Below are 20,250 nucleotides of genomic sequence, written 5' to 3'. Positions count from 1 at the left end.
TTATTAAAGAAAATCCAGGTTTATTTAAAAACACTCTAACATTTTAAAAAAATATGATGCACCCTTGGGTGAGGAAGAAAATGGGGCTAAGTCACATCGTATGGAATAATATTTTCTTGGAAACAGCGGTTCTGCCTCTTTTTGATGAGGTTTTCTTCTAGACTTAAGCACCACAAACATGACTCACATTTAGTCACTTATGTCCTGCATTAGAGAGACTGCAAAACAGGAGTTACTCAGCATTTTTTCCAAAATTAACACACAGCAATCCAAAACTAACAATCAACAAATTGTGTTGAGACCAAAGAGGTGAAAACCCAGGGGATTTTCTGATTTTACACATGTCATTGAAATAAGGAGAAAGGTGGTAAACCCTCATTTATTACCCGTTTAGAAATGCAATAGAAGTTGGTTCTTTCAAGGTATTTCTAACTAATAGCCCATTGGGAAGGTTATTTCATCATCTATTACTTTTGCTTTTAACCTCATGAGAAAAACGTCTACTTTTTCCTCCCGTATTTTATAAGAGTTCTTTCTTTCTTTTCACAAGTTCTCTGAGGTAAGTGGAGCTGGTGCTGTCCTCTGATGGAGAGGGAGCTGTTGCCCGTGGTGGAAGTAGTGGCCCACACAGAGCCCAGAAACTTAGCTGCCAGAACCAGTGCTGGCCTTTTCTGTCCCTGCGGTCCTGGGCAGGCTAATTTTCATCATCATCTCTGTCATCGTTCGTCTTAAAAAGGCCAAGCGAGACATGTCAGTATTCTCGGCAGGCTAATTTATTTAGTGGAGAACAAAGAAAGTCACTCCCTTATTAGTTTTTAATAAAACATGCAGAATGGTTTTAATTTAACCCACTTCTGTTGGCTAAGACAGAGTGAATGTAAAGCAAATTTGAAATTCAAGTATTTCCCACTTTTCTGAACTTCTCATATTCTCTCTGAATTTTCTTACGTAATTTTCTGCACCAGACAGAATTTTGGGAGGCTCATTGAGTGGTCTCAGAATCCACAACTGCACGAGCTTGTTGCAAAACCAATAGCCACCAGTGCTCCCCAGGATCATTCTATTTCCACTGGGAAGGGCTGTCCACTTTCATGAAAGTGGGACGAATTTACTTTTGTCCAGTTTGGTTAAGAAGTGACATCTTGAACCTGAATTAGCTGGCACCCCAAGTCTATTTTCTGAAGGCATTTTAATTTCTCTTAGAGTTTCCCACGTAGAACTTCGCCAACGCCTCATATTTAAGCACTGATTCTGGGGTCTCTGGGGACCCAAGAGTTCCTGCGCTTATGATGTTCTGCTCCTAGCTGGGTGGTCAGGCGGCAGGTGCAGCCTGACTGCTGACCACGCGGCTTGGGTCGTTGAACTCTTGGCCCTGGGACGTGCCAGCCCCACAGGCCCACCTTTTCCTACTCTGCAGAGAGGGAGAGCCCTGTGACCCGAGAGGGCAGGAGGTCTTCCCTGCTGTCCTCAAGAAGAGCAGGGACCCTGAGTGGACCAACCTCATTTAGGTCTCGGGTAGGTTGGAGCCGCAAGCGTGGAGGAGAGTGGTCTCTGGTGTTGCCATTCTGTTATCGTTCCCTTATCAGTAGTGGTGCACGTGGGGCTGTGACCTGAGCCAAGCCGGCTCAGGCCTGGGGAGGCCATAAATGGACCCGGGGGGAGCTCCAGCACTTCCTGCTCACCTCTGTGCTATTCCCAAAAGCCAAGGCCCCACGTGATAAACATCTAGGAATCTCATCCATGACTTTATTATTCTTATTTTGCATAATCATAAATAACTTGGCAGTTCGTTAGTGCTGTCATCACGAAGTAAGTAGGGAATGCCCAACTTACTGAAAACCTACTGATTTCCTTTTTCAAACTGTAATTTTAGGAAAATGTCCTAAGGCTGGTGCAGTGACTACATGTCTCTTGAACTCAGACGCGCAGGTGTGGTCTGTGTAGTAAGGGTCTAACTGACTGACTTCACAGAGGTCCGGACGCCAGATTTGCAGGGGAAGGAAGGGGAGTGTCTGTGGCATTCGTTCCAGGAAACAGGTTCCAAGTGGCTTGGGTCATCTGTTCTTGGTCCCGGGATTTTCCTCCAGAGTCTTGGTGCCAGAGCCCACATTGACAGCTTTGGTGATCTTTGCCGAAATGACTTTGGGAGATGCTGAAATCACACTTAGGGTCTGAGACTGTCACTTCTGTGGCCCTTCTGTCTCCTGCTGTGTGGTTCAGCAGTCTGGGAACTGGTGAAGGCAGGAGGGCAGGCGAGGGAGGGTGTCATCACAGAACAATTGATGGGAGCTTCGCAGTGGGTTCTCATTCTCTTCACCCCCATTGTTTGGAGTGGTTGGGACGGCAGGGCTGTGAGCGGACATGCAGAGGCAGCATTTCCCCTGTGCTGCACCTGCTTGAGGATCCTCTTAGATGCTCCAGAAGGTGCTTAACTTCTAGGAAATAAAGTTCTGGAACTGCCATCTAAATGGTCCTCATGTTGCAAAAAGATGGATTGGCTACCAATAAACCAAAATGTGTGTCCAGCAACAGGTCAACTGCTATTTCTGTTGTCACCACTCCCATTTCTGTCAGACTTAATGGTTTAGGAAGAGTTTTGTCATGGGTGTTACCTGATCTGATCCTTATATCAGCCCCATGGAACATCATTTCTGTTCTGTATCAATTTTTAAGAGTAGCACGTGCTCCGTGGTTTGACTTCTCAAGGGTAGTGAAGTTGGCAAATCAGAGCCATGTTTTAAACCACTATTTCTGACACAATCCAGAGATTGTTCCAAGGCACCAGGGCTTCCACTGTGGGAATTGTTCCTAGAGGTGCACGAAATGCGTGAATCACTTCTTACCACTTATAAAGTTGGCACATAAGAAACCAGAAGCCAAAGTTCCTACTGTGGCTCAGTGGTAACAAACCCGACTAGTATCCATGAGAATGAAAGTTCGATCTCTGGCCTTGCTCAGTGGATTAAGGATCCAGTGTTGCCGTGAGCTGTGGTGTAGGTCACAGATGCAGCTCGGATCCTGCGTTGCTGTGGCTGTATCATAGGGTGGCAGCTGCATCTCTGATTCAGCCCCTAGCCTGGGAACTTACATGTGCTGCTGTGCCCTCCCCCACCTCCCAACAAAAAAAAGAAAAATAAGAAACCAGAAGCTGTTATAATTGTAGTAATGGGTGGAATGTTGGGAGCTCACGTGAGAGGAATTATGTTGACCCGTAGAGTGGGTGAGCTTTGGGAGGATGGAGGGGAGGGGTCTGAGAGGGCATGGGCTCCACCTGCCGGCTCAGATGGGAGTACATGTAGGGTGTACCAAGGATAGGAGGGTGCCCTAAGAAGGTCACCACGGATGCTGGCATTTTAGGACGTTGTCGGCTAGTCTCAGGCCATCTTTCAGCCAAAGCAGACAGCTAAAGTTTTCCCAGCTGCCAGGAGGCAGAATTTCAATTTGTCCCTTTTGGATGAAAGAAATGCTTGTTTGTCACTATCTTGCCTCCCACGAAGAGCCCTTGGAGACAAGGGCCATGCACGAGGGCAGGATGTGAAAGAGTGTCTTGCTTTGCTTCCCCATGTTTTCATAGAACCAGCATTTCATTTCTCTGAAGTGGCTTTTAGTTTCCTCAAAATAGCGTCTCTGTAACTTGGATAAGAAAACTTAAATATGCAGCCTATAAGCTCAGTGACATGGAATTTCTGGTGGCAGTGTGCGAAAGCATGACTGGATTGCCTAAAACCCCCACTGTGTTTTCCACGACAGGTTTGTGATTCTTACCCTACCGAACTGTATGTTCCCAAGTCAGCCACGGCACACATCATAGTGGGGAGTTCCAAATTCCGGAGCAGACGGCGGTTTCCTGCCCTTTCTTACTACTATAGAGATAACCACGTAAGTCTCAAGGCATGCTTTTGTTTCATGCTTTGCTTTTCTTATTTTATTATAAACAGGCATTTTCCAGGGGCCTTCTGCTGTGCCTGTGGGTTTGAATGCTTTCTGAAGTGTGTGTGACACGACAGAATACCACTGTGCTCAAACCTAACGTCATGTAGAAGTTGAGTTGCCATGTTTGACACTAAAGGAGTGGAATGGAGTCAGAACACACGTAGACTTTTTTTTTTTTTTTTTTTTGCCTTTTTTTGGGGCCACACCTGCAGCATATAGAGGTTTCCAGGCTAAGGATCGAATCAGAGCTACAGCTGCCAGCCTACATCACAGCCACAGCAACACTAGATCTGAGTCGCATCTTCGATCTACACCACAGCTCATGGCAGCGCCAGATCCTTAACCCACTGGTCAAGGCCAGGGATCGAACCTTCCTCCTCATGGATGCTAGTCAGATTCATTTCCACTGAGCTATGATGGGAACTCCATAACACACCAACCAGCCTTTTTAACTGATCACCTTGGGAGGCTCTGCGTTGGAGAACCTTTGGACTGCCCAGTTTAGAAAAGTCCCCCAAAGCCCCGGCACATTCTTTTTTTTAAAAGGCATTTTTAAAAAAATATCATCAGCATAAAAAATAGTTCCTTGGGTTACATAGGTTTACAATTTGTCTGCAATTAAAAGAGACCCTATGTAACAATGGCATCAACAGAATAGAACTTTATTTTCTCTCTGCTTTAGAAGTCATTTGACTTCACCCAGGCAAAAAAAGTTTGTTTTTCAGGTTAGATAATATAGCCTCCTTTGGCATTGAATCCAAAATTTTGAATCAGGAAATATTTTGCCTGCATTCCATTCTTGGCTTCTCCAGTTACTAGCTATGTGACGTTAGGCAAGTTACTTTACCTCTCTGTGCTTGATGGTCTCCTCTGTCATAAAATGGAGCAAATGATAAATCTTACTGTATGTCGTAATTGGGAAGATTAAATAAAAAACACAGAGTTCTTATAATAGTGCCCACCACATAGTAAGCATTCAAAAAATACTGGCTATTTTAATTATTAGTAGCCCTTTACATGAGGCTCTCATGCCAGTTTACTGTTGAGGTGTTTGACCTCTGCTCTCAAGTGGCTGACATCTGTAAGAGATGCTGCCAGGCAGTGGGGAGGTCCTTTCCACAGTCTGACTATCTGGGGTGTGGGTAGGGTAGGCAAGAGCACTGGAGACTACTGACCCCTCTCTGCAAAGTGGGCAGCTCTGCTGATAGTCACAGAGACAGTGATGCAGTCTGTTTGGAGCCTGTCTATAGATTATTAAGAACATGTAATTACTAAAATATTAAAATGCAGTCTGTTTAATCTATACTGTTTGATTGATCAATTACATTTCATAGTGTATATGAAACTCTGTTCTGACCTAATCCTCCCCTTAAAACTGCTCTCAGACTGAAGGTGATTAGTAATGGTTTGTCTCATTAGGAAATGAAACAAACTGGCCTCGTTTCCTAACTGGAGACCCACCAGTTGAGTGAGTTTAGGTGTGCTGTGTGCTTTCTCAGACAAATCTCACCACTTAAATATGTTCTCTTCTGGGAGTTCCCGTTGTGGCTCAGGAGGTTAAGAATCTGACTAGTATCCATGAGGATGCGGGTTTGATCCCTGGCCTCACTCAGTGGGTTAAGGATCTGGCATTGTGATGGCTGTGGTGTAGGCCAGCAGCTGCAACTCTGATTTGCCCCCTAGCCTGGGAACTTCCACATCCCGTGGGTGCAGCCGTAAAAAGCAAAAAATAAAAAACATTCTCTTCCTCACCTAGCTCTTCTGAAGGAATCTAAGAAATGGCCTGGTGATAGCTGTCCTTAATTAGTATTTCTTTAGCCCAGATAAAGGCAGTCAGCATTTTTCTCTGCTCCTGTCAGAGCAGGTGGCTGACCCAACCCCTCTAAAGGCCAGAAGTCACAAGAAGCCCAGATGAAGCACAGTGAGAGCCATCTGTGACGATTTGCTTTCTGTCTGTCGAGTGCTGCTTGCCTTTTGCCCCAAACCCTGCTCTAGTCCCGGCCATCACTGCACCTTGCTCTTGGCCCTCCCCTCTCTGGCTGGCCTCCTATCCGTGGTCACATCTCCATGCTGCTGCTGGACTTTTGCTGCCAACAACTCAAGAATTCAACAAGCCTCGAGCCACTCGGTTGTTTCTTGGCTTTGCTTCCCACTCCCTGGGCACCACCCTCCTGAACTCTGGCTGCAGGCCCAGAGTCCTTGAGCCCCTCTAATTGCCCCTCTCTGTTACGGAATGTACTGGAACCATCGGACAGTTGCTGGGTTACGGGTCTGCAGTTCTCAGTCCTGCCAGCAGGTTCTTAGCTGGAGGATCACGTAGTTAGTGGGAAACACGTCCCCCTTCTCCAGCGAGGAGCACCAATGCTCACCTTTTCCTAGAGAAACCCAAACCCTGGCTATGTTGTCCTGGGATGGGCTTGCAGGACACTTAAGCTGTGCTTGGACTCGGAGCTGGGGTGGCTTCCAGGATAGAGCCCTGCAGTGCAGGTGCTCTGAACAGGCTGGGTCATGACTATTCCAGGAGGGGTTTCCCTGCCTGGCCTGCCCGGATCCGGTGTAGTCTTTGAAAGAGTCATTTCCACATTGTATCTGGTGATCTGACTTCAATTCAAATATTAAAATCTAAACCCAAATGCTCTATCAGAGTTCATAGAACCATTTACAGAAGGAATCTGATAGTACATGGCCCTGGGCTCATACATTCTTTGGCTTCTATAAGGTAGCACCACATTGTGACAGGTGTGTTTTTGCCCAGGAAAAGTGATGGTTTTGATACTTTGAAAAGCTGAGGGGAAAAAAAAATCTAAATCCATAAAAAGAACTTTGCACAAAAAGTTTTACAGTTACTAAGTTGTAGCCATACTCACTTTTAAGAACTCAGGGAAATATGTAAGCTGTTGTGTTTATTGTCTGACAACACAGTATACTCCGTGTGAATTGCAGAATAGAGGAAATTGCAGGATAGGATGCAGACTGATTCCCAGGAAACCCCTTGCTTCTAAGGTACTTAGTTCCACCCAGGCCTGTGCCTGCTGTCCAGCTGCCTGGGTTTCATCACAGTGAAGTCTTACCCTTTTAGGATTAGAACTGGTTTTTGATATTTGTGATGTTTCTAAGTGAACTAGTAAAAAAAACATGATGGAAAGCACTAAAGTAACTTTTATAATTTTTATAAATTTTAGGAAAATATTTACTGTATCCTTTGGCGGGAAGAGGAAACAGTACTGGTAAAAGGAAAGTAGGACATTTAAATGATTTTCCATTTCATTGTTCGGATCCTACCTAGACATCCTCACACATTCCTCATTTCTTTTTTTTTTTTTTTTTTGTCTTTTTTGCTATTTTTTGGGGCCACTCCCGTGGCATATGGAGGTTCCCAGGCTAGGGGTCTAATCAGAGCTGTAGCCACTGGCCTACGCCAGAGCCACAGCAACGCGGGATCCGAGCCGCGTCTGCAACCTACACCACAGCTCACGGCAACGCCGGATCGTTAACCCACTGAGCAGGGGCAGGGACCGAACCCGCAACCCATGGTTCCTAGTCGGATTCGTTAACCACTGCGCCACGACGGGAACTCCCTCCTCATTTCTTAAATAGAGAAACTTTGTGCACTGCTTGCCCAGGTAGTGGTTTCTTGAATTAAAAAAGAAACCAACCTGGATTTCCAGAAGGCGTTGATACTTTTCCAAGCTGGTGTGGGGCATAAGCGAATGTGGGAGGGTGGCCCTTTTTCTGGGGGGGCGGGGGATGTTCCGAGGGTCTCGGGATGGGGGGGGATGGGGGGGTTGCGGTTGCGCAGGCTGCCCAGCACCCGCTGTGCTGCTTTCCCCGCAGGCCTCCATCTGTCGCAGCAGCCAGCCCCTGTCCGGCTTCAGTGCCCGGTGCCTGGAGGACGAGCAAATGCTCCAGGCCATCAGGAAGGCCAATCCAGGAAGCGACTTCATTTACGTCGTGGACACTCGGCCTAAAGTAAGTGTCACCACGCTGACGACGCATATCTTTGCAGCACTGGATCAGGAACTAGGAAGTGAGGGGAAGCCGAGCGACCAAGGGACCGCCCCATCTGCTCAGGGAGCCCCACCCACGGAGGGCTGTTTCCCTTGCCAAAGGGTGGGCGCCTCCCAGGGCCTGAGCTCCCGAAGGGCCAGGCATGAGCGGGGACTTGCGATATTTCCCCTGCTCCTAGCAGTGTGCTGGGGTCAGAGTGCACACGACAAAAGCATGGCTTAATGTTGGAGATTATTTCTGATGATTTTTTGATTTGATGCGTGAAAGAACCTTTTTCTTCTCTGACAATATGAAATTTGCTGTGAAATTCCCACAGCTTGATTTTTGTAAGAGCTATTGCAGATTCAGCTTGTAGTGATGTTTACCTATGACTTGGAAAGATTTACAAAATGTCACGTTAAGTAAAGAAAAAGTCACAAATTAATATGTATACTGTTGAAGTTACAGAAGAAAACAAAACTATAGGTGTGTAAAAATTTCAGACTAGGAAAAGATCTGGAAGCATAAAAACTAACCTCTTAAAATTCCATAGCGAAGGGGAGTTTGGGGGAGGGTAGAGACTTTTGTACTTACCTCTTATTTGAAAATATTATTTTACAATTATGCATGTGTTGCTATCTTCATTTTATAATTTAATAAAACAACCCATAGGAAATAATAGATCTAGTCATCAATAGGTAGCTGAAGTCCATATTACACTTACCTACCACTCAACTTTATATGTTTTTGACACTAGTCAAGGTTAGGTCCAGTATAAATTCCAGTTTCATTCCTTAGACCCATGTTTTTGTAAACCAGCCCACAAATGGAGTCCTCAGAAATACAAGCCACTGAATACATGGAAACAAAATCACCTATAACGGCATAGAATATATAGGACAAAATGAGGTGAGCCACACAGGAAGTCTGGAATATATAGGACAAAATGAGATGACAGAGAGTAATGGTCTTTATTCAACGTATTTGGCATTAGGATCTTGTGCCAGTTATGAAGCTGTATTAGGACCTGTGACTGATGAAAGAGAGGGGCATGTTCTTTCTCCATGTGGGTGTACTGTGAAGCAGCAAGAGTGAGCTATGGAAAATATAGATAATGTAATCTCGTTGATGTAATAATAATTTAATTATGTTATAAAAGTTATATACTCTGTATTAAAGAAAATTTGAGGGTATGCATATTAAACAGTTAACAGTGGTTTTTCCTATAGGTTGAGAGGAGGATTTTAAGCAACCTTTGTTTTATAAATTATACTGCGAAACATTTATTATTCCTAAAAAAGTTTGAAAGAACACAGGGATTTCAAAATGTTAAACATAAGTGTTACCACATGACCCAGTAATTCCACTCCTGCATCAGGAGAAATGAGAACATGTGTCTGCACAGAAACTTGTGCGTGACTTTTTATTCATCATAATAGTAGCCCACAAATAGAAACAGCCAATGTCCATCAGCTGAGAATGGGTTAGTAAAGTGTGTCATATCCATTCCCTGGAGTATTTTTTGGCCATTACTACTAAGTGAATGAGGTAGTGATAGGTGTTACCATGTGGGTGAACCTTGAAAGTGTTGTGCCCAATGAAAGAAGTCAGTCGCAGAGGACCGCAGGTTGTACGATTCCATTTATATGAACTGTCCAGAGCAGACAATTCCATAGAGACCGAAGGCAGGTTGGTGGTTGCCTAGGGACAGGGGAATGGGAGGAAATGGGAGGTGATAGCTGATGGGTGGAGGGTTTCTCTTTAGGGTGATTAAAATGTTATAATAAAAATAGATTGTGGTGGTGGTTGTGCAGCTCTAGGAATATACCAAACACCATTGAACTGTGCACTTTAAATGGATGAATTGGGAGTTCCCGTCGTGGCGCAGTGGTTAACGAATCCGACTAGGAACCATGAGGTTGCGGGTTCGGTCCCTGCCCTTGCTCAGTGGGTTAAGGATCCGGCATTGCCGTGAGCTGTGGTGTAGGTTGCAGACGCGGCTCGGATCCCGTGTTGCTGTAGCTCTGGCATAGGCTGGTGGCTACAGCTCTGATTAGACCCCTGGCCTGGGAACCTCCATATGCCGAGGGAGCGGCCCAAGAAATAGCAAAAAGACAAAAAATAAAAATAAATGGATGAATTGTTTGGCATGTGCATTTGGTGTCAATGAAGCTATTGGAAAAAAAAAAAAAAGAACATAAGGGCATAAGAAACATTAGAACAGAAAGGAGGAAATAGGATTAACGGCCCAAGTCACTTCAGAGTATGCACTGATGTTGGGGTAGGTAATTACGGATGTGGTAATAGTGCAGACCCGTGGCTGCTGTGAGCAATCATAGAAACTGGATGCTCTCCATGGTGTAGCTGTTCTGACCCTGGCAGTTTCCCTGCTCCTCTGAGTCCCAGTTCATCAAATATTGTGATTCATGGTCTCGATCACTGAGTTTGATGTCTTCCTGGTGTTAGATAAGCCCTTACAGCACTGACAAGAGGGCAGCTACGGGGTGGCTGTGGGTGAGGCAGCGAAGATGGATCACTCCAGGATGCCAGGCAGCAGAGTAGGCGTGGAACCCAGGGACTGACATGTGACAGCTGGTTCCCATTCTCGTAGGTCATAGGGAAGAGACTCCCATCCTTTTAGATAAATTCTCAAAGTACAGCGACAGGTAAGGGCTTTGGAGTGGGAAAATCAGAGCTTCTCAGCTGGAAGACTTTCACTCGAAAGATGCCAGAAGATCCCTGACTTTTTACTGCTCTCTCTTGATGGGTGCTTTTCTCACCTTGACTGTTTCCCTCCTCTTCATCATACCTTTTGTGTCAGGACAGTGGATCTGCTCTGAATTTTCTAACAGTCAAAAAGGACTGAATGAATGCCTGCATCTCAGACACATATGCAGAAGGCAAACTAGGAAAAGGGAAGAAGAGACGGGGGCTTTAGTGAATTGGAATGCCCTTCTTTAATCCCATTTTACCAGATTTAAATAAAGGCGAACAGATTCGCCTGCTGCTGTAAGAGCCAACAATCCAAGTGTGTAGTGCGTTCTGTAAAGCTTCTGGGCAGTGTGGCAGCTGTTGAGCCAGGCATAGTCCAGATTTAAAATAAATTAATCCAAAGGATTCGATTGGAAGGGTGTATTTAGCACTAAGTGTGTTTGCTCTCAGTGATAAGAAGTTTGATGCTGATCCATTAAAGAAAATTGGTGTCTCATACATGTTGCGTCCTCTTCCTGTTCACCCAGGTGCACACCTTCACAGGAACTTTAAACTGTTTGCTCAGAGCTTTCATTCTTTTAAAGATCACGTCTGTTGATTTTTGTTCCTCTGTAGCCAGGAGACCAGGTGGGTCTGTGTTTGCTGTGGGCAGTGGGCAAGCAAACGGGGCCCTGGCCAGGTTTGCCCACAGGTTTAATGCAAAGAGAAAGGTTAGAAATCATTCTTGTCCTTGGAGCGAGGCTCATCCTGTCCAGGTGAAAGATTCTGAATTGCTTGTTGACATTAAAATTTCAGGAGGCAGTGAGGTCCTCAGCTTGAACTGGGTATCCATTTAAAAAAAAAAAAATGCCACACCCCTGAGGTCAAATGTTCCCACTAGGATTTGGTACATTAAGAAGCTATGAGATGCTGTGGTGTGGACACCATCTTTGCGGAATTGTTAAAATGAGATCCCGGTCTTTTTATCTCAGCTTCATTCAGGACTTTATTACTTCGTTCTAGGAGTTTACTGAGCTTCTTCCTTCAATTCTTCTACCACTCCTGCAAATTAGGAGCTGTTCTTTCCTTTGTATGGATGAAATCTGAGGTTTAGAGAGGTTAAATCATTCGCCCAAGGTCACACAGTTGAGGTCAGAGCGCAGATTCAGATCTAGGCTTATCCAAGCTGAGCCCACACTTCTGTTAGATTGTGGTGCTGTCCATTGACCACGGTCTCCAGGGGAGCCTCCTGTCCACTCTCGGGCTCAGGGAGGTTGCCCCTCTGTGCACATTCCCAGGGAGGCTGGAAAGTCAGAGTGGAAGGACAAACTGCAGACTTATAGACGATCAGACACTCAGCCTTCTGTGCTGGCTCCTCCTCCAGAGATAACTTTATTTTGATGGCCTCTGATTTCACCTCAGAAGTGCTCCTTTTGCTGTGCAACAGTATGTCTCATTGAAAGTTTTTCTGCTTCTCTGGAATCCATAGCCAGGTGGTTTCCACTCACCGAATCCTCTGAGGGGATGTTTAGGAGAATCAGCTATAAAGATTGGAGTGCAAGACACAAGAGAAGCGAGGATGTGACTTGCTTGTGTGTGTCACAGACTTGCTGGTGGCCGCCACGGCATTGAGCTGGGGAAATGAAGAGGCATCGGGGTGTAGTGCAGTGGGCCCTCTGCCTTTACCTCTCTAGCAGGACAAGGATGGGATGACCTGAAGGTCAGGAGGACACTGAGAAAGGAAGTTACACGTGAGCCATCTAGCTGGTGTCCTGCTTCCCCCTGGAGGCTCCCAGCTGCTTGTGATTGTGGGTTACCCGCTGGGGAGGGAAGCCGAGGCCTTGGGACAGGCCCACGCCAAGGTAGGTCTCCCATGTGTGCCTCGTGAACTGTGTACCTCCTCCCGCAACCCACCCAAGGATTGGACACACCCTAGCTGCTTGTGCGCACCCTCAGATTTGGACACTTAGGCTAGAGAGGCAGTGATGCTTTGTGTTAACCAAAAGGCGGTGATGGCTGATGGAGAGAATGACAGTCTTGTCCAGCTTCACAAAGAGATGTTCTGTCCTCCCCCCTCCCCAATATCCAGATAGAACCTAGAAGAAAAAGGAAAAAGAGAAAGTACCAGAGCAGACCCTTCACCAGTCCAAACAGCCTATAATGATGCAAAGAGATACTTCTGCATCATACATGAGGCTGGGATTTTAACTGGAGTTGAACGGTGACTTCCTGACTGTGATCAGAAAGCTATTCGTTCTTCCTTCAGGGGAGGAAAGGAGGATTTTGATTAGCACAGTTGTAGACAGCAGTCGCAAGAAATAAAATCACCTCTTCTTTTCACGTTTATGTCACAAGTTAAATTCTTCCTTTCATCAGATGCAGATGGAGAGAAGAGGACTGTTAAGTGACACCCTAGGCGAGGGTGTGGCCTGGTCCTCCTGCCAAGATCAACTGCAGTTCCCACTTTCCAGCCACGTCAGATCAGTTCTGTCATTGAGGGACAGGATGTACTCTGCTGAAAGTGGAGACTCCGAGACTAGGAGAGGCACTGGACTGACCTTTAACTTGATATGAAGTTCATCCTTGACTGAGTTTCCGTGGTTTTAATATATTTGATTGATGATTTAAAATTGGAAGGGGAAAAAATTATAAAAAAAAAAGAAAAAAAATATTATTAACAATTACATTTTCTCAAAATAAAATAAAATAAAATTGGAAGGGGAAAAATTTTCTTTCTGTTTTTTAACATTCTTGGCCTGTTCACCTCTTGATTTTACTCTGTTCCTCAGGCGTTTATTTGGTGGGTCAGCCTTTCGGTAAATCTTCCTTGGGGGCCAGTTCTGTGGCAGCTGGAGGCCTAGGCTTGTGGTCATCAGTGGTCTCCACAGGCTTGCTGTGGCGACCAGGTGCTCTGCTCCGTTCCGGTGGATCTTCTCTGTCATGGATACAAAAGTCTCAAGTGTTTCAATTGAGTCTGCTCGGCAGCCTTCAGTGGCTCTTAAATGTCACAGATGAAGGCAGCACTTCTTTTTTTTTTTTTTTTTTTTTTTTGTCTTTTGTCTTTTTTGTTGTTGTTGCTATTTCTTGGGCCGCTCCTGCGGCATATGGAGGTTCCCAGGCTAGGGGTCGAATTGGAGCTATAGCCGCCGGCCTACGCCAGAGCCACAGCAACGCGGGATCCGAGCCGCGTCTGCAACCTACACCACAGCTCACGGCAACGCCGGATCGTTAACCCACTGAGCAAGGGCAGGGACCGAACCCGCAACCTCATGGTTCCTAGTCGGATTCGTTAACCACTGTGCCACGACGGGAACTCCAAGTCAGCACTTCTTGACTCTGGCTTGTTCACAGAGGAGCCTGATCATTTCCAGCCTCCCCTCTTGCTGCTGCCGCCACACTTGAACCTTCCTCGGTGTCAGCCCTGGTCGGCTTGCCGATTCCCACCTGCTCCTTGATTTGGTCCCCACCTGTTTCCTCCTCATCACTTCATCTGGGATGCCCTCCGCCTTTCTCCCCATCCTTCCTTCCTTCTCAAGTCTCCCTTCTATCATGAAATGATACCCCTGATGCCCCCACGGGGCTGCTCCAGGTTCTAACTCCTGCCTCTGCCTCCAGCAGACACTTGGCTCCTCCCAGTCCTGGCGGCTCTTGTCTCTGCTGTTACTTGGTGTCATGTGCTTGTGTTTCTATACTTGATGATCAGCTTGTGGCTTCAGAGAAGCTTCTTTTTCCCACATTTTTATTCTGTGCAGTGCCTGGCATGCAGTAGGTATTGGTTAAGTGTTTGTTGAGAAACAAGAGAGTTTTTCTGTTTGATGTATGAGCTTTTCTTTGCACCCAGAGATGTAGAGAGGATCACATAGCAGAGTAGCCTTGGGTTAGAAAACAGGGCATGTTTTCCATTTCCACTTTTCAGTCGTCTGTTGTGTTCCTTAAGCATAGATTGAAATTGGACTGCAGTTACCTCCATTGTTTTATCTATTTGAGCATTTTTTTAAAAATTAAAGTTTGTATTTTGGGATTGTTTTAGATTCACATGCAGTTGTAGGAAATATTACAGAGATACCATGTCTCTTTTGCCCACTTTCCCCCAATGGTAATGTCTTGCAAAAACTGGTGCAATAAATGCAACCAGGATATTGACATCAACACAATCCTCCAACCTTGTGTGTGTCTGTGTTTGTGTATGTCTGTGTGTGTGTGTATTTAGCTGTATAAAATTTTATCACATACGTATGTTTGTATATTCAGGACCCCAGTCAAGGTATAGAACTATTACATCACCAAAAATAACCCCTACTCTCTTCTCTATAAGCTTGTCATTTCAGAAACACTAATATAGTTGAAAATAAAGAGTATGTGACCTTTTGAGGTTGGTTTCTTTCACTATTTAAGAATTGTTAGGAGCAAAATGAATAGCTTTTTCTTTGGATGTGAAATGGAATTCTCAGCTTAAGGGACAGAACTTAGTATTTTATTGATACAAGAGATATTTTATCTAAATGAATATACCCCTTGATCCAAGATAGCTTCTGAATTTTTGTTAATTATAAAACAGTGTTTCCTGCTTTGAGGGTTCAGGTCAGGCCCTATAAATACATGGAAACCTTGAGAAAGTACACTTGAGATGGTAGATTAAATACTGCCACCTTCTGTTCATTATGAGAAGTACCATTGACTTAAGAGGCCATCTTGTATTGCTCCTTTGCTTTTAAAGAAGACCATCAATAAATTCTCCCAGGTCATAGGTCATCAGCTGTTTAAAAGATGTGAACATAGAGTCCTGATTATAGGTTAAAATAATAATAGTATTTTGGTGTTGACTCAATGCACAATTTAAAAAGAGTACCTCTGGTATGTAGGCTTAACTTAAACAGTTAAAGATAACAGAATAAGCATGTAGCATAAAGAGACTTGCAAGTATCTTATCAAAGATTTTATTGGAGTTCCCGTCGTGGCGCAGTGGTTAACGAATCCGACTAGGAACCATGAGGTTGTGGGTTCGGTCCCTGCCCTTGCTCAGTGGGTTAACGATCCGGCGTCGCCGAGAGCTGTGGTGTAGATTGCAGACGTGGCTCGGATCCCGCGTTGCTGTGGCTCTGGCGTAGGCCTGGGGCTACAGCTCCGATTGGCCCCCTAGCCTGGGAACCTCCATATGCCGTGGGAGCGGCCCAAGAAATAGCAAAAAAAGACAAAAAAAAAAAAAAAAGATTTTATTTATGAAGCTTGTTGTAAAGGATGAGCCAACAGCTTTGGAAAATAATTATACAAACCAGTGATATTTTGATACTAGTATGTTTCAAAAGAACAATGTCTATAGGTAATTTTAGAAAAATTTTCCCCTTAAAGTATTTTAAAAATTTAAACCATGAATGTACATTTCTTAAAAATAGAATTGTTTTAATATTTTTTCTTAATTAAGACCAAACCCTTTAATCTCATGGTGTGCCTGGGAGAAAGGGAGCAGTCTTTCTGTAAAGTGGAAACAGCGTTAGGAGGGGCAAGCCCCATGATGTCACGTGAGCCAAGTCTTGGAGCAAGAAAGTGAGGCATCTACACCCTGAGCCCCGGATGGCAGCAACTTGCCTCTGCTGCATTATTTTTGACTTCTACTACATTTTATTTCTGTTATTTAAATTATACGCCTAATATATCTGTTCTGTAACAAAGAATAGAGGAGCATCTACAGTCGTGTTGATAGGACCCTGCATGCAGCACCTCTGTCTTCCTTCTGTAATCGCCGCTACGTTGGTATAGCCTTCCATTCATTTTTGTTCTGCTTATCCCAACAGGCACGAACATAAACGCATGTCTGTGGGTTGGTTGGGTTTACCCCCAAAATGGGAGAACTGTATGCATATTGTTCCGGAGCTGACTCTTTCTACGGAGCATGTTGTGGGCCCATTCCCAATCTCTCTTCTCCCCTCCCCTCCCCTCCCCCCTTTTCATCCAGGGTAGGACTATACCATAATTTATCCAGTTATGTCTCCATTGAGTCATTCACAGATTTTTAGTTTTTTAATATTGACTATTTTTTTTTTTTTTGGGTCATTCTGCTATTTCTTGGGCCGCTCCCGGCATATGGAGGTTCCCAGGCTAGGGGTCAAATCGGAGCTGTAGCTGCCAGCCTACGCCAGAGCCACAGCAACATGGGATCCGAGCTGCGTCTGCAACCTACACCACAGCTCACGGCAACGCCGGATCGTTAACCCACTGAGCAAGGGCAGGGACCGAACCCGCAACCTCATGGTTCCTAGTCGGATTCGTTAACCACTGCGCCACGTCGGGAACTCCTTGACTATTATTTTTAAAAGGTTACGGTAAACATTCTTGGACATCTGTCTTTGTGTGCTACTATTTTATTTATTTATTTATTTATTTAGTCTTTTTGTCCTTTTTTAGGGCCTCACCCATGGCATATGGAGGTTCCCAGGCTACGGGTCTAATCAGAGCTGTAGCCGCTGACCTACGCCAGAGCTACAGCAACACAGGATCTGAGCTGCATCTGCAACCCACACCACAGCTCATGGCAATGCCAGATCCTTAACCCACTGAGCAAAGACAGGGATTGAATCCGAAACCTCATGGTTCTTAGTCGGAATCGTTAACCACTGAGCCACGATGGAAACTCCCTGTGCTAGTATTTTAATGAGTCAGATTCTCACAAATAGGAGATCTGGGTTAAAGAATATATATGTTTCAGGAGTTCCGTTTGTGGCTCAATGAACCCGACTAGTGTCCATAAGGATGCATTTTCAATCCCTGACCTCAATTAAGAATCCAGTGTTGCCTCAAGTTATCGTGTAGGTCGCAGACACCGCTCAGATCTGGTATATCTGTGGCTATGGTATAGGCTGGCAGCTGCAGCTCCAATTGGACCCCAAGCCTGGGAAGTTCCCTATGCCTCAATTGTGGCCCTAAAAAGCAAAAAAAGAAAAAGAATATGTATGTTTTTAACTGAACTTAGTTTTTTAAACTTGGCTTTTTGAAGAGTATTCATTATTATCCACCCAGTACTGCACTGCAGTCCTAAAAAGGGATATTTTCTGGTGGTAAGTTCTCTGCCTGGGCCAGCCCTCCTGCCCTTTGTGAGGGGGCAGAAGAGTGTCACTGAATACTGATGTCTAGGGCATGATGACTCGCGTAGCTAAGCAGCAAGAATGGAGTATAGCAACAGTACATTCGTTCTAGAAATCTGTATGGTTCCCAGCTAAGGTGGGACTTGCCCGTCTTTTTTTTTTTTTTTTTTTTTTTGTCTTTTTAAGGCCATACCCGCAGCATACGGAGGTTCAGTCGGAGCTGTAGCCCCCGGCTTATGCCAGAACAACAGCAACACGGGATCCACAGCTCACGGCAACACTGGATCCTTACCCCACTGAGCTAATCGAACCCGCATCCTCATGGATGCTAATCAGGTTCTTTAACCGCTGAGCCATGATGGGAACTCCAAGGACTTGCTCTTCTTGATTTTAGTTACCCAGGAATAAAGCAGAAGTTTGCATTTCATATATTTCTTTCAAGTTCGTTACCATTTGACTCAGTTTGCACTAGGAACCGCCACTTCTCATATATGAACTTATGATAATGTGATTTTTTAAAAAAAACTTCTCTGGGGAGTTAAATAGGGAGGTCGCAGGAAATAGTCTCGGGAGACGTCGCATCTGTTCACTTTCTCTTCATTCTATTCAGTGACTCCTGCCCAAGGTTGCATTGGGATTCTTGTAGGCAAAGTAGAGTGACGTAGCCATTCCTGCACATCCATGTGTGTGCTGGCATTCTAATACTGGGAGATATCAAAGTTTAACTTACAGAGCTTTAAGTTGCCAACTGCATCTCCTGATATTCTTCTGCCAACCTCAGGCTGTCAGGTTCAGTGTCAGGTAGGGGCAGCTTGGCTCTGTACAGAATGCCACAGTGGATTTGGCATTTTTGACCGGGACCTGCAAGAGGCACCTTATCTATAGGATGCTTCCCAGCTAAGAAATGTTCCCACATCAGAAAAAAACTGATGTTGAATTTAAGCTCATCCACAAGTGTCTGAAAGCTACCTAGCCGGGTGCAATGTTGCTGTGATTTAAAGCATGTTTCTGCACATCACTTGGAGTGTTCTTACGGACAGCCGTGAAATGTTGTGATTGTTGCATGTCCTGAATGTCACTGGTGACTGTTCTGTTTTGCTGACACTGCAGCTTAATGCGATGGCAAATCGTGCTGCAGGGAAAGGCTATGAGAATGAAGACAATTATTCCAATATCAAGTTTCAGTTTATCGGGATAGAGAACATCCATGTCATGAGGAACAGTCTGCAAAAAATGCTGGAAGGTAAACCATTTCCTTATGCACAGCATTTTAAGAAATGCACTTGAATGTTTTAATGTCAAAGTGGGATGAGATAGTCTCTTGATGTGAAAATTGTGTCTTTCTGTGATGTTGTTTGCAGGGGTGGGATTAGCGGGGAAGAATATCAAATTGCAGGTACTCTTTAGACATTTGACGGGTTTCGGTCTTATTTTTTATGCCCTGTGGAGTGGTTTTGTCCCATGATGGCTAGCTGCCAGGCTCTCTCCAATGGTACCTAACACCTAAGATAAGAGTCCACAGGGATGTTGCTTTCTTTTTCCCTCATAATACTAGTTTGACCCACGTTCAAGACCACTTGGAGATAAAGCAGTCCTGCCTTTAAAGCAATCACCGGCTGTTCTGTATAAGATGAGGTGCCAAATGGCCATTGTAAGGATGCTGGGGGTCTTGGTCCTCCTTTCTCTCAGCAGCAACCACTGCAGGGCACCCCTCCCCTCCCCTCCTGGCAGGGAGCATCACCACATGCACGTGCTCAGGCTTCCGTGCTCGGGGAGAGGAAATCACAAAGCTGCATTATGTAATACATAGGAATTAGTCCTGTGGCCCAACCAGCCTTAAACTGATTGCCAGAAATTGTACATTTTGAGCAGAACCAGGTTCATCATGATTGGCAGGCCCGGGGAGGAGTGTGTTGCCAGGCCCTACCCCTTCTGTGGGAACAGAAGGGGTAAAGGAGAATGCACCACTGGCCTCTGTACTCAGGACTGGGAGAGGCTGCAAGGGATGTGCTTGCACTTCTGGGGCGAAAGCCCCAGGCAGGTGGAGCTGTGTGCAAGGGACGGGGCTGTCCTGTCCGAACAGGAAATGTGGGGTCTGGAATGAAGAGAGACAAAGAAAGTGTTGCATTGCTCTTTTCTGGGGGTACACATTTGCTCTCAGTAACTCATGCCATGCTCTGTATAATCAGAACCAGATGCAGTGAGAACCTAGTGGTGGGGCTGGAGGAACCTGAGTGTCACAGACAAGCCTGACAGCCCCCCCACAACCTCCCAATTCGTGGGATCGTTTCAGTCAGCGTACAGCTTTGAACACATCATGTCCCTCTTGGGGGGCCCTATTACCTGCTGTAAAGGGAGAGGGTTGGACTAATAATTTCTGAGGACCTTCCCAGCCCTGACAGTCTGGGAGTGCACAGTTTGATGCCCCTGGTGGCAGATAGTTTAAAATTGAGCATTTGAATGGTTAGAAGAAACTTCTTCCTGCATCTGTAAAAAGAAAACAATCCTGCCCCCAGAATGGTCTCCATCTGACTTCCACGTGGTACTTGCTGCGTCTCAG

General features: G+C 45.4%; 1 protein-coding gene across 11 annotated transcripts in view; it reads left to right on the top strand.

Moving 5' to 3' along the window:
• Window positions 1-20,250, top strand: part of MTMR7 (myotubularin related protein 7) — a 122,126-nt gene that overhangs the window by 68,089 nt on the left and 33,787 nt on the right. For 8 of the 11 annotated variants that reach the window (XM_085002961.1, XM_003134197.7, XM_085002964.1 and 5 more), the window contains 3 exons: window positions 3,751-3,879; window positions 7,768-7,902; window positions 18,801-18,933. In XM_085002961.1, the coding sequence (XP_084859087.1) occupies window positions 3,751-3,879; window positions 7,768-7,902; window positions 18,801-18,933 (397 nt within the window). The remainder of the gene's footprint in view (window positions 1-3,750; window positions 3,880-7,767; window positions 7,903-18,800; window positions 18,934-20,250) is intronic. The other 3 variants (XM_085002967.1, XM_085002969.1, XM_085002968.1) reach the window with 1 other exon arrangement.

Source organism: Sus scrofa, chromosome 17, assembly GCF_054392235.1.
Source record: "Sus scrofa isolate SSC_HxYL_T2T_F1_AM1 chromosome 17, Sscrofa_HxYL_maternal_Yorkshire_Landrace_v2.0, whole genome shotgun sequence".
Taxonomy (NCBI): domain Eukaryota; kingdom Metazoa; phylum Chordata; class Mammalia; order Artiodactyla; family Suidae; genus Sus; species Sus scrofa.
Note: the sequence above shows the minus strand (reverse complement) of the source record. Positions and strands in the feature narration are given on the sequence as shown.